The 15,224-nt window shown below is 42.3% G+C and overlaps 1 protein-coding gene across 1 annotated transcript; it reads right to left on the bottom strand.

Moving 5' to 3' along the window:
• Positions 1-14,483: 14,483 nt before the first annotated feature.
• On the bottom strand, positions 14,484-15,218 carry LOC130712438 (uncharacterized). Its single transcript, XM_057562275.1, has one exon. It carries the CDS (start codon positions 15,216-15,218, stop codon positions 14,484-14,486), a length of 735 nt encoding a protein of 244 aa, XP_057418258.1.
• Positions 15,219-15,224: the final 6 nt, after the last annotated feature.

Raw genomic sequence — 15,224 nt, 5'->3', positions numbered from 1 at the left:
GCCAAATATATAGATATGAAGTAAAGGGACTTCGACCGGTACAAGAGGAACAATACAAAGATAAAACATATTTTATATAATTTCACATTCGTTTATTGATTATATTCTAAAAAAAATGTTATATCACTCATAAAAAAATAATGACACCTTAAATTTTTATGTTGAGAAATTTATGATTAACTGTTTATTTACAAAGGTGAAGAGACGTGGGAGAAGGAAATATCAAATTTCTTTAAAAAAATGTTATCAACATTCACTGTTTAACACTTTTTATTTATTAATTGAAATTTATATAAGATCCACTAAAATTATGGGTCATACTTTCAATTTAGTTTGACTTATATGAATCTCAACAAATAAAAGGGTTGAACAAAGAGGTGTTAATGTAAGTGTAACGAACACCATCAATATTATAGATTTATAGTAATCATCCATTATCCAATATTCAGTGAATTGAACTAGTAGCTACCTTCTTATTCACAGTTGCTTTTGTTTTTTTTTTTTTAACTTTCACACACATGTGTCGCATAGTCATACTCTGTATAATTGATGGATGCACGGGAATGAGAGAAATTTAAAGTGAAAGACAATGGAGAACATTAATACTCTAAAGTTTACACTAGGGGCATAATATTAGTCTCATTCTACAGTGGGGGCATAATATCAATCTCATACACTAGTCATATACTACATTTTTTGAGATGAATGACTTTAGTCATGTTTTAGAAAATTTTAGTGGGGGCAAATTCCCCCATGACTACAGACGTGCGTCCGTCCTTGGCAGAGGCTAATGCGCTATACACAGGCCTTACCATAGCTTGGAGTTGAGGTCATAGGAAGGTGGTGAGTGAGGTTGATTGTGCGAGCTTCTCACATCTCTGGAGGATGTTAAGATTCTTATGCGCCGCGATTGGGATGTCAGTTTGAGGAGGGTGCATCATGAGACCAGGCTTCGGCAGATTTTCTAGCTAAGTTAGGCATTTCTTTATCTGTTCCTGGGACCCAAGTTCATGAGCAGTCTCATCCGGACTTGGACACTTTGTTGCTTAAGGACTCCTTAGGTCGCCTTAGTTTTCTTTCTATTTTCTTGTAATTTTCTTATGGGTCGAAAACAAAATAGATAGTTAAAGCTTAAAACTCAAAATCAAGTTGGTCTAGTCATGGGCAAAACCCCGTAAGGGTAAAGTCATAAAATCAAACCCTGAAAAAGTTGCTTATTGGAATGGACCGCCACCGTATCCGAACATGTGTTTTGAAAAAAAAAATTAAGATTAAATCATGACATCCATTCTTCTAACCAGTTAGTTAATTACATAACTAACTTGTTAGAACTTTGGTCAAACTAACTCAACTGAGATTCAAGCTTCAATTCCACCTAAATGATAGGCTGACTGGCAGTGAAGTAGCCTCACAATTGACCAAATGACCATTATAAACAGGTTTGATTGCACTGTAAGCTATTCACGCAACTCATTTACTCTCTTAGTCATTTAACAGCAGATAGACACAAGTTGTGACAACCCTCACAAGAGAGAAAAAAGAAATATAGAAGGCTTTCGAAAAGAGCACCGGCAGAGATGTTTGATGGCAGATTAATAAACCAGTGTCAAATTTGTGGTAGATTTGGACATTATGCTCTTGGTCTTTGCTGCTTCAACAAATTTAATCCCAAGTATCAAGAAGAGCAAAATTCCTCTATACATCATAGCTAGTCTATTGGTTCTGTTTTTTATGATAGTAGGGTAAATTCAATCGGTGATTTTCTCATTCATTAGAATGGGTATAAATATACAAAGCATATGACCAAAGTCAACTAATAAATATATGAGACTAATTAACCTAATTACAGGAGAACAATTAGCTTAATTACAGGAGAATAATTCATATTCTATCACACCCCCGCAGTCGAAGTGGGAGGTTCACGGACGCTGAGACTGGTACTAAAATCATCAAATAGAACTCTAGAAAGGCCTTTGGTGAAGATGTCCGCAATCTGGTGACGAGAAGGAACATGAAGGATGTGCGCCTGACCACGGGTGACCTTCTCTCGAACAAAGTGAATGTCCATCTCAATGTGTTTAGTGCGCTGATGTTGGACTGGATTGCTGGATAAGTAGATGGCACTAACATTGTCACAATACACCAAAGTAGCATGAGAAAGTGGAAAATGAAGCTCCAAAAGCAGGTTGCGTAGCCAACATGATTTAGAGACCACATTAGCAACGCCTCGGTACTCAGCCTCAGCACTGGACCGGGAAAGAGTAGGTTGTCTCTTGGACGACCATGAAATGAGGTTGTCACCAAGAAACACACAATAACCAGAAGTAGACCGACGGGTGTCGGGACATCCACCCCAATCTGCATCAGTGTAGGAAATAAGCTCCTCGATAGGAGAAAGATATAGATGCAAGCCAAACTGTAAGGTGCCTTGAACATAACGCAGGATGCGCTTCAGTGCAAGCATATGCTCGGTGCGAGGGGCATGCATGTGAAGGCACACCTGCTGAACAGCATAAGAGATGTCAGGACGGGTGAATGTGAGATACTGCAAGGCCCCATCAAGACTCCGATATAAAGTAGGATCATCGCACGGAGTACCAGCAGAAGTACTGAGTTTTTGCTTGGTGTCAACTGGAGTGGCAGAAGGATTGCACGAGGTCATACCGGCTCGAGCAATAATGTCACGTGCATATGTACTCTGACTGAGAAAAAGTCCACCGGCATGTCTAGTGACGGCAATGCCCAGAAAATAGCTCAACGGTCCCAAATCCTTCATAGCAAACTCTAAGGCGAGAAGAGCCATGATAGATTTGCGAAGGGCATGAGAGGAGCAGATGAGGATGATGTCATCAACATAAAGCATGAGGTAAGCCATGTGAGAGCCTCGTCTGTAAATGAAAAGAGAGTGATCGGAGGTGCTGTGCTGAAACCCAATGGTGGAGACATAGTCTGCAAAACGCTGGTACCATGCCCGAGGCGCTTGCTTCAGCTCGTAAAGAGACTTCCGCAAGCGACACACATAGTCGGGATGATTGGAGTCACGGAAACCCAAGGGCTGATGCATGTAGACTGTCTCATGTAGATCACCATGGAGGAAGGCATTCTGAACATCTAACTGGTGAATGGGCCAAGACCTGGAGAGGGCAATGGCGAGAACTGTGCGAATGGTTGCTGGTTTCACCACAGGACTGAAAGTCTCGTCACAATCAACGCCTGCCATCACCTACAAGGCGAGCCTTATATCACTCAAAACAACCATTAGCGTTCGTCTTATGACGAAAAATCCACATGCAACGAATAATATTGACATCGCAAGGACGAGGAACCAAATCCCAAGTTTTATTTCTAATTAAAGCATCAAATTCAGACTGCATTGCGGATTTCCAATTTGGGTCCGAAAGAGCTGTCTTAGGGTTTTTGGGAAGAGGATAGATGGTGGGATCGTCAATGGTTACAGAAAGATTGAAGAGTTTTCTGGGTTTGTAGATACCACGCATGCTGCGAGTGGCCATGGTACGGGTGGGAGGTGCAGGCTGAGTCGGCGAAGGAGGTTGTTGTTCCTTTGTTGTCATCAATTTTGTAAAAAAACAACCTGATGTCCTAGCCGATGTTGTGACATCTGCCTTGATGAAGGCCAGGACATCCGCCCCTGCTGGCATGCAAGTGGGTCCCTTGTGGTTATGCTTTATGGTATGATCTGTGCTTACTTGAAGGTCAAGTAACTGTGTGTTGGGAGCCAGTTGCGGGTTGTAATTGTTGAAGCAAATCTGTGATTAAAAAGATTTGTTTCTATTTTTACTTGTTGATCACTCATATCAGATCTTGAAAGATTCTCTGCTGATATGAGTTGGATCAAAGTGTTCTTCAGCCCAAATAAACCCTAGCCGCCTCTGCTGAAGTATATATATTGACAAAGACCTGAAGCTTGACGTTGATCGAGAGAATTACCTTGAAGATCAAGTGTTCTTAAGAGTGTAAGTTGTTCTTTGTCTTTGTTAGTTGTGAACTCGTCTTGCTCACTGATTCTATAAAGTGAGACTGAGTTCTGTGTTGTGTTTGAGTGTCAAACAAACTCTGTGTTATTGTTGTTCACCAATCACTGTGGCAGTGATTGAGGAAAAGTGAGAGGGGCTCTCATACTTAGGCTGTGGTTCTAAGTAGAATACCACTGGGTAGAATAGGTTAAGAACAATGAACTTGATGTGTTCATGTGGGTCTGTAATACCTAGTTCTTGAGATAGTGGAATTCCTTTTCATTGGGCGAAAGCTAACCAGACGTAGGTGTAGTTTCACCGAACTGGGTTAACAACTTCCTGTGCCTTGTTTCCTTTTAGTTGTTTGTTGTTTCGTGTTCAGGTCTTTCAGTTGTATGATGTTCTAATCGATTGTCCCAGCATCGTGCAGGACATTTGTTCTAAGGGATCTAGAATTTCAATTGGCATCAGAGCAGGCACCCCTGTTCTGTGTGGGTGAGCTCCAGGGAGATAGTTTCTTGATCTCATGGACAATAAGGAGGGAGGATCGATCAACAGGCCACCAATCCTGGATGGCTCCAATTATGATTACTGGAAGGTTCGAATGATAGCTTTTCTCAAGTCTATTGATATCAAAACTTGGAAGGCTGTTGTCAAAGGCTGGAAGCATCCTGTCAAAGCTCAAGCAGAAGGAAGTACATCTACTCCTGAAGAAAAACCTGAGGATGAATGGACAAGTGCTGAAGAAGAAGCTTCTCTGGCAAACTCAAAAGCAATGAATGCTATCTTCAATGCTGTGGACAAAAACATGTTTAGATTGATTAATACTTGCACTGTTGCCAAAGATGCTTGGGAGATTTTGAAAACAGCACATGAAGGTACAACCAGGGTGAGGATGTCTAGACTCCAGATGCTTACTACTCGTTTTGAGAACTTGACAATGACAGAAGATGAGACTATTTCTGAATATCACATGCGTGTGCGTGATCTGTCAAATGCTTCATTTGCTCTAGGAGAACCTATGTCAGATGAAAAGCTTGTGAGGAAAATCTTGAGGTCTGTAACCAGCAAGTTTGCAATGAAGGTCACTTCTATTGAAGAAGCTCAAGATATCAGCAGTTTGAAAGTGGATGAGCTGATTGGTTCTCTGCAGACTTATGAGTTAAAGTTGGGTGAAAAACCTGAAAAGAAGACCAAAAGCATTGCTTTTGTATCCGACACCACTGAAGGAGATGATGCTGATAGTGAAAGTGAGAATCTATCTGAAGCTCTGGCCCTTCTTGCTAGAAAATTCAACAGAGCTCTAAGGAAGATAGACAGAAGGACTAGGCCAAATGTCCAGGACATTAAGTCAGACAACTATAAAACCTACAATTCCCAGCGAAAGGTCAAAGAAGAGGACAAATCAGGCCAAGACAAGGGTGTTCAGTGTCATGAATGTGAAGGTTATGGTCACATTAGATCTGAGTGTGCAACCTACTTGAAGAAACAGAAGAAAGGCATGGTAGTGACATGGTCAGATGAAGATACTGAGGATGAGGAAGAATTATCTGTCAACAAGGTTAATGCTTTCTCAGGGGCTGTCAATGACTCAGATTCCAGTGGTGATGAAATGACATTTGAGGATTTGGAAGAGACTTACAAACTCCTACATGTTAAATGGAAGGAAACTTGCAAACATCTGAAGGAGCAAGAAGATGAGATGAAACAAGTTAAGACTGAAAATGAAAACCTAAGGGAGACCATTGATAAACTGCAAGATGATTTGGATAAATGAAACTCAAAATTAAAGGATGTTGAAACTGTTGAAAAAGCCAAGCTTCTGTTAACCATAGCTGATCTTCAAGAGAAAGTAGCTACATTGACAGCCAAACTGGAAAATACCTACAAGTCAGTGCGTATGCTGAATAGTGGATCTAATATGCTTGAAGAGATTCTGGAAGAAACAAGCAAGCAAGGAAAGAGTGTTAAAGGCATTGGTTTCAGTTATCAGTCTGGGAGTAGAGGAAATCAGAAAGCATCAAGGAAGTTTGTAAGAGCTAAAGAAAACTCTGAGTTTAAAAACCCAGAGAACTATCAGATGTCAAGCCTGATGTCACAACATATGCCTCCACATCCTACTACTCAGAAGGCTACTGCTCAAATTCCATGGAGATGTCATTATTGTGGTAGGTTTGGTCACATTAAGCCCTACTGCTTCAAGCTATACGGATATCCTCAGATCCAGAAGGTTCTCAAGACATCTAAGAGAGCTTGGGTACCCAAAGGAGAAGTTTCATGTCTTATAGCACACACATCTTTTAGAGTCTCATCAAGTAAAGACTGGTATTTTGATAGTGGCTGCTCAAAACACATGACTGGGAATAAGGAGTATCTAGAAAATCTCAAGGAATACTCCAGTAAATCAGTCACCTTTGGAGATGGGGCTAAAGGAAAAATCAAAGGCATTGGGAAGTTGGTAAACACTGGATCTCCTAGTCTGAACAACGTTCTTCTTGTCAAGGGGTTGACAGCAAATCTAATCAGTATAAGTCAGTTGTGTGATCAAGATCTGGATGTGAAGTTTAGCAAGACTGAATGCATGGTTACCACTAGTGATCAAGAGATTGTGATGAGAGGTGTCAGGTCCAAAGACAATTGCTACATGTGGATTCCACAAAAGAAAGCCCAAGTGTCTAGATGTTTGATATCAAAAGCGGATGAGTTGAATCTATGGCACCAACGTTTAGGTCACATCAATCTCAAGAGTATGCAGAAAGTTATCTCTAAAGATGCTGTACGAGGGCTACCAAAACTGAAAATAGATGAAGAAAAGATATGTGGAGAATGCAAGATTGGAAAGCTGACCAAAACATCTCATGCAAAGCTTCAGCATCCAACTACAACAAAAGTCCTTGAACTTCTTCACATGGACTTGATGGGACCCATGCAGGTAGAAAGTCTAGGAGGTAAGAAATATGTATATGTCTGTGTTGATGATTATTCCAGATTCACATGGATTGACTTCATGAAGGAAAAATCAGAAACCTTTGACATATTCAGAAGGCTATGTCTGAAACTTCAAACTGAGAAGAATTGCTCTATAGTAAGAATCAGAAGTGATCATGGACGAGAGTTTGAGAACTCCAAATTCTCTGACTTCTGTGATTCAGAAGGAATAAGCCATGAATTCTCAGCTCCAATTACACCTCAGCAGAATGGAATTGTTGAAAGGAAAAACAGGACTCTTCAAGAATCCACCAGGGTTATGCTTCATGCAAGGAAGATTTCCAACAAGTTCTGGGCAGAAGCCATGAACACAGCCTGTTACATTCACAATAGAGTAACCATTAGAGCTGGAACCACAGTCACTCTATATGAACTCTGGAAAGGAAGGAAGCCAACTGTGAAACACTTTCATATCTTTGGGAGTAAATGTTATATTCTGGCTGATCGTGAACAAAGAAGAAAGCTAGATCCTAAAAGTGATGAAGGAATTTTCATGGGATACTCTACAAACAGCAAAGCTTACAGAGTGTACAATTCCCGAACAAAGGTAATGATGGAATCTGTAAATGTCTCTATTGATGATCAACCAAATGAAAGAGAAGACATTGGTGCAACTGAAGATGATGATGGTCCACATGTCACAGCCGATGTCCCAACTATTGACCTCGACATTGAATCAGAAACCAGTTCTGATGAGCAAGATCACCAGATGACCCCTGCAAATAAAGCTCCATCGATCAGAATTCAAAAGAATCATCCTCAAGAGAATATTATTGGTGACCTCAAAGAAGGAGTTACTACCAGGGCTAGAAGCTACATTGCTCATGAATGTTTTATATCCAAGGTAGAACCCAAAAATGTCAAGGAGGCTCTGACAGATGAATACTGGATAAATGCTATGCAAGAAGAACTTGATCAATTCAGAAGAAATGAAGTATGGGATCTCATTCCTAGGTCTGAGGGAGTAAACATCATAGGAACCAAGTGGATTTTCAAGAACAAGTCAGATGAGAAAGGTGTAGTAACTAGAAACAAAGCAAGACTGGTGGCTCAAGGATATACTCAGATTGAAGGAGTAGACTTTGATGAAACCTTTGCTCCAGTGGCTAGGTTGGAATCCATAAGACTTTTGCTTGGTGTTGCTTGTCTTTTGAAGTTCAGATTATTCCAAATGGATGTTAAAAGTGCCTTTCTAAATGGTTATCTGAATGAGGAAGTTTATGTTGAACAACCAAAGGGATTCACAGATCCACATCATCCTGAACATGTCTACAAACTCAAGAAAGCCCTGTATGGATTAAAACAGGCCCCTAGAGCTTGGTATGAACGCCTTACAGAGTTTCTGGTGAGCAATGGTTATTGCAAGGGAGGAATAGACAAGACATTATTTGTGAAAAATGAAAGAGGAAAACTCATGATTGCACAGATATATGTTGATGATATTGTGTTTGGTGGGATGTCGAACACGATGGTGGAACATTTTGTCCAACAAATGAAGTCAGAGTTTGAGATGAGCTTAGTTGGTGAATTGAACTACTTTCTGGGACTTCAGATCAAACAAATGGAAGACTCAATGTTTATTTCCCAGAGTAAGTATGCTAGGGGCATCGTCAAGAAATTTGGACTTGAAAAATCTGGACATAAAAGGACTCCTGCTGCTACACATATCAAGCTGTCTAAAGACAATCAGGGAGAGGATGTTGATCAAAGCTTATATAGAAGCATGATTGGAAGCTTGTTGTACCTCACTGCTAGCAGACCTGACATTACCTTTGCTGTTGGTGCTGGTGCAAGATATCAAGCTGCTCCAAAGACCAGTCATCTCTTACAAGTGAAAAGAATCATTAAGTACATAAATGGTACTTGTGACTATGGGATTCTTTATACAAATGATACTAATTCTTCCCTTGTAGGGTATTGTGATGCAGATTGGGCAGGGAGTGCTGATGATAGAAAGAGTACATCTGGAGGGTGTTTCTTCTTTGGAAACAACTTAATTTCTTGGTTTAGCAAGAAGCAAAACTGCGTGTCTTTATCCACAGCTGAAGCTGAATATATAGCTGCTGGAAGCAGTTGTACTCAGCTTATTTGGATGAAGCAGATGCTCAAGGAATACGAAGTTGAGCAAGATGTCATGACATTGTACTGTGACAATTTGAGTGCTATCAATATTGCCAAGAACCCTATACAACATAGCAGAACCAAACACATAGATATCAGACATCACTTCATCAGGGAATTAGTGGAGGATAAAATTGTTACTTTGGAACATGTCCCCACAGAGAGACAATTGGCTGACATCTTTACCAAACCCTTAGATGCTGCTACATTTGACAAATTAAGAGGAAATCTTGGGATTTGCCTCTTCGAAGAAGCATAGCAATTAAAGCCCCTTTTCTGTCTAACGGCTAGTTTCCTCGTAACTACCATTAACTGCCGTTGTGACATCATTGCTTCCTTCTCACTCAACTGCTATATAATCATCACCAATGACTTCATCACATTCTCACCACAAGTTGCCAATCTTGCTCTAACAATTTCTGATTCTCATCACTTACGTTTCTCTCAATTTCTTGTTTTTGTTCGTTTGCTTTACCAGTTCATCATGTCTTCAAGCAAGAAAGAGTCTGTGAAAGGAAAGATAGAGAGAACTGCTGGTGGTGCTAGGGTTATGGGTTTGCACACAAGTTCTTCCTCTCAATCTAAGAAGAACTCAAGAACTCCTTCCAAGAAGCACTACAAGTCTCGTGCAACCCCAATGCAAAACCCAGAAGCCCCTGTGCCTGAGGAAGTCTCCAATACTTCTGTCTCTGCAAATGTTGAAGACGATGTCGCGACATTGTCTGATAAGCCTGCCAAGGAAGTTTCACTCTCAAAGGATTCTTCCTCTTCATCCAAGAGTTCTGATTCCAAGGCTGCAAACTCAATGGATGTCTTGTCAGAGGAATCGATGAAGACCCCTCCCACTGTTCATGATGTCTCTGATGATGAAGATACAGAGGATGTGCCTCTGGCAAGTGTTGCTGCCAGAATGCTTAAGCGAAGAAGAGCATCTGTTGAAGAAATCCCTGTTGTCAAGAAGAAGAAAACCAAGATCCCTACTGGATCTTCAAAATCAAGGGCAACCGATGCGTCACGGAAAGGCAAGCAGAAAGCTGTGGAATCATCAGGGAAGAAAGCCAAGAAGACTACTGGGAAAAAGCATAAAGGTTCCAGAATCGGTTTGGAGACTGAATCAGATGTTGAAGGCGATGTCCTGGACATCACCGCCTCGGAGAAGAAAATGTTCTCTGGTAAGCGTATTCCCTCAGATATTCCTAATGTTCCTCTAGATAATGTGTCTATTCATGCTCCAGAAAATGCCTTCAAATGGAAATATGTCTATCAAAGACGTGTTGCTAAAGAAAGGGAGATTGATTCTGATGTGTTAGCCTGCAAAGAGATCATTGCCTTGATAGCAAAAGCAGGGTTGAGGCAGACTGTGATGAACATAGGAAAATGTTATGACAAGCTTGTAAAGGAATTTATTGTCAATCTCTCTGATGATGTTAATAATTCTGCCAGTCCTGAATTCAGGAAAGTGTTTGTCAGGGGTAAGTGTGTGAATTTCTCTCCTGCTATCATCAACCAAACCCTTGGAAGAAGTGTGGTTGAATTTGTTGAAGAAGAACTTTCTCTGGATACGGTTGCTGAGGAATTGACTGCTGGAAGAGTAAAGAAGTGGCCTGCTAAGAAGCTTCTGTCAACTGGGGTTCTGAGTGTGAAGTATGCTATTTTGAATAGGATTGGAGTGGTGAATTGGGTTCCCTCTAACGATACTTCTGCTGTTTCTGCTATGCTTGCCAAGCTTCTCTATCGCATTGGGACTGAAATTGCTTATGACTTTGGCAACTTTGTGTTTTCCCAAACTTTGAAGCATGCAGATACCTGTGCAGTGAAACTCCCCATCTCTTTTCCTTCTTTACTGACTGCTATCATTCTGAAACAACATCCTAATATCCTCACTGTTGATGATGTTCCTGTGCCTAAAGGCCCTCCCATCACCTTGGACCAACGGTTGTTCCTGGACCCTCATGTCCTGGACATTGATCTGCCATCCAGTAGGACATCTGTTCCTGCCTCTATGTCTGCCTCAGGCACTCACAGTGTCATTGCTGAACTTGAGGCCATTTCCAAGGAACTTCAAGAGACGATCAGGATTGCTGCTGCTAGGAAGATTAAGGTGGATGCTCTCATTCAAACTCTCAAGGAGGAAGCTGGTCAAGAGGGTGAGCATGCAGTTGATGCTGAGAGGGAAGGATCTGCAGAAAATGATGAGGAACACTCCTCTTCTTCTGGTGTTTAGTGCATCTCCTTGTTGATTTTTAGTTGGCCTTGGTTCAATTCTTTCCATCTTTGCCAAATTTGTGCTAAAAAGGGGGAGTAGTAGTAGAGTAGTAGTTTGTTGTGGTTGTTTTTTTTGAAGACTTGGTATTCTGGTTATGTTATGTAATAAGTATGCAGCTTTGTCAAGACAAGACCAGTTCAGGAGATATTTTATGTTCAAGTGTTCAAGTGCTACAAGCTAGCTTCTGTTCAAGTAGTACCAAGTGTGCTTGCTTAGTTTGTACTGTGTTGCATATGGGTTCTGTATACTTTATGCAGTGTTTATTTGGATGCATCTTTTGAGGGGGAGTTCCTCCATGTTTTGGCTGTTGTGGATGCATTGGTTTGAGGGGGAGTATTTCTGCTGCTGACTCTGATGATTTTGATATTTTTTCCCTCTCTGGTAGTGAAGTTGTTTTTAGTCAAAATTTGACAAAGGGGGAGATTGTTGTTCCTTTGTTGTCATCAATTTTGTAAAAAAACAACCTGATGTCCTAGCCGATGTTGTGACATCTGCCTTGATGAAGGCCAGGACATCCGCCCCTGCTGGCATGCAAGTGGGTCCCTTGTGGTTATGCTTTATGGTATGATCTGTGCTTACTTGAAGGTCAAGTAACTGTGTGTTGGGAGCCAGTTGCGGGCTGTAATTGTTGAAGCAAATCTGTGATTAAAAAGATTTGTTTCTATTTTTACTTGTTGATCACTCATATCAGATCTTGAAAGATTCTCTGCTGATATGAGTTGGATCAAAGTGTTCTTCAGCCCAAATAAACCCTAGCCGCCTCTGCTGAAGTATATATATTGACAAAGACCTGAAGCTTGACGTTGATCGAGAGAATTACCTTGAAGATCAAGTGTTCTTAAGAGTGTAAGTTGTTCTTTGTCTTTGTTAGTTGTGAACTCGTCTTGCTCACTGATTCTATAAAGTGAGACTGAGTTCTGTGTTGTGTTTGAGTGTCAAACAAACTCTGTGTTATTGTTGTTCACCAATCACTGTGGCAGTGATTGAGGAAAAGTGAGAGGGGCTCTCATACTTAGGCTGTGGTTCTAAGTAGAATACCACTGGGTAGAATAGGTTAAGAACAATGAACTTGATGTGTTCATGTGGGTCTGTAATACCTAGTTCTTGAGATAGTGGAATTCCTTTTCATTGGGCGAAAGCTAACCAGACGTAGGTGTAGTTTCACCGAACTGGGTTAACAACTTCCTGTGTCTTGTTTCCTTTTAGTTGTTTGTTGTTTCGTGTTCAGGTCTTTCAGTTGTATGATGTTCTAATCGATTGTCCCAGCATCGTGCAGGACATTTGTTCTAAGGGATCTAGAATTTCAGAGGTGAAGGAGAAGATGGGAGGGAGTCAGAAGAGGAGGAAGAGGATGGGGGGAGTTGTGGTGTGGTCACAGCGGGAGGCACTGTAGGAGTAAGGCTAGGGATAGGTAAGGTGGATGGAGTAGTCCACTGGTGAATGATAGAGGGATGTATAGGATCTGAGAAGCAATCATATGTGGAGGGAGGAGGTGTAGTCATGGTGGCAAAGGGAAACTGAGTCTCATAAAAAATGACATTTCGGGAGATAATGATTTTTCTGTGCGACAAATCAAAACACTTATAACCTCTGTGATGAAGTGGGTACCCTAGGAAGACACACGGGGATGAGCGTGGTTGTAATTTGTTAATGGTAGTGGAGGGAACCAGAGGGTAACAAAGACAACCAAAGACGCGGAGATGTGTGTAAGACGGGTCACGACGATACAGAAGTTGAGTTGGAGAGAGATTAGACAGAGCTTTCCGGGGAATGATATTAAGCAGATAGGTAGCCATTTGAAGAGCATGATGCCAAAAAGACGGAGGAACAGACGCATGAGCGAGAAGAGTGTGAATCATGTTGTTACTGGTGCGTATTTTGCACTCCGCCTTGCCATTTTGAGATGAGGTATGTGGGCAGGAGAAGCGAAAAAACAAGACCATTAGCAGCACAATAAGCATGAAAAGATTTATTGTCAAATTCCCGTCCATTATCACATTGGAGACATTTTACGGTTTGAGAAAAGTGCGTGCGAATTTGATTGGACAGAGAGGTGAACATTTCAAAAACCTGAGATTTATGACTTAAAGGAAAACGTCCACAAGAAATCCGTAAAATCATCTAAAAACAGGACATAATATCGATGACCAACGGAAGATAAAACAGGCGAAGTCCATAAATCACTGTGTAAAATGTCAAAAGGCGTCACAGTAACATTATTAGAGGAAACAAAAGGCAACCTAACATGTTTTCCAAAAACACAAGACTCACAAACGGTGCTAGAATTCAAAAGCTCATATCTAATAAACTTATTACTACGAAGAGACTGCAAGGCGGAAGAACCGGGATGACCAAGACGGTTGTGCCAGAGACTCTGAGCTAGACCAGCAAATGGAAAGGACGGAGTGACTGGGTATAGGTCGCCAGAACTATTACATCTCATGAGTGGAATCCCCGTCTGAAAATCATTAACCGAGAAGCAATATGGGTCAAAACAAACAGAAACATTGTTATCAGTAGTGAGTTGTCTCACAGAAATCAAGTTTTTAACAATTTGTGGTGTGTGCAAGACATAGGAAAGGGTTAAAGGCTTGTGTTTATGGGAGGTGGGGAGGGTGGTGTGTCCAGAACCCTGAATTGGAATACCCTGTCCGCTACCTACATACAATTTCTGATTAAGATGACTTAAATTAGAATAAGACGTGAGATTACCTTGCGATGCTGCTACATGAGATGATGCTCCAGTGTCCATGTACCAGGTGCGGTCCGGAGGAGAAGCGTCATGGAGTGCATGGAAGTGGCAATGTCAGTGGGCACGGGTGAGGCCGAAGCAGCATAAGCCTGAGGACGCGGGCCTAGAAGCGGGGCTGCTGAGGAGGAGCAGAGGGACGAGCCCATTGAGAGGTAGGGTACGGGCACGGAGGCATGGCCCATGGAGGTGGGGCCCATCCCCAATGCAGGTACGGGAAGTAGTGCGGCTAAGGTGGCATCGGAGGAGAGGAGCCCTGAGAGATGCCACTGCGGGATCCACCACCGTTGCCACGATTCCCACCACGACCCTTAGAGTTGTGGGATCGAGAACGGTTGGAGGACCGGCGATCAGAGCTCTGAGAAGAGGCATCAGAAGGACGCGACTAAGTAGCAACATAGGCAGCAGGAGGCTCAGCAGGTTTCATTTTAGCCATACCGGCTTCCTCCAAGGTAAGCATGGAGCGAGCATGATGAAAGGAGGGGAGCGGATTGCTCTGGCGAATCAAAGTGGCAACACCCCTGTAAGCATCAGTGAGGCCGGAGATAAGCTGCAAAACCAGACGATGGTCGTTCACAGGAGCACCGACATCACAGAGCTGGTCAGAAAGCGTCTTCAGACGCTGACAGTAGGCGGCGACGGACGGAAATGCCTCCATGCAAACAGTAGAGAACTCCTGCTCCAGGGTGACAGCACGAGCATTCTGATTATCATGAAAGAGATCAGCCAAACGCGTCCAAGCCGAGAAAGCAGTGGAGCCAGGCTCCATGATGGTAGACATCAAGTCATCAGATATGGTGGAATAAATCCACTGAAGGACCGTGGCATCCAAAGTGGCCCACTGCTCATAAGTAGGGTCAGTGACTGGCAGAGGAGGCTTGTCCGCAGTAGGGACAATGTGATGCAGAACCCGGTGGGAACGAGCATGAATGCGGAAAAGCTCCGCCCAAGTGCCATAGCAGTCAGTCTCCATGGCAAGCATAATAGGAATATTATTCGAAACAGCAAGTGCCGGGTGAAACTCAGGCTTGAACGGCAGGGCAGGAGGAGCCACCTGGGTGACCACCGTAGGAGTGGTGACGGTCACGGGGGTGCTGTCTGATGAGGCTGGAGAAGACATGACGGT

This window comes from Lotus japonicus, chromosome 4 (genome assembly GCF_012489685.1).
Source record: "Lotus japonicus ecotype B-129 chromosome 4, LjGifu_v1.2".
Classification (NCBI taxonomy): Eukaryota; Viridiplantae; Streptophyta; class Magnoliopsida; order Fabales; family Fabaceae; genus Lotus; species Lotus japonicus.
This window is presented reverse-complemented; position numbering and strand designations above follow the sequence as displayed.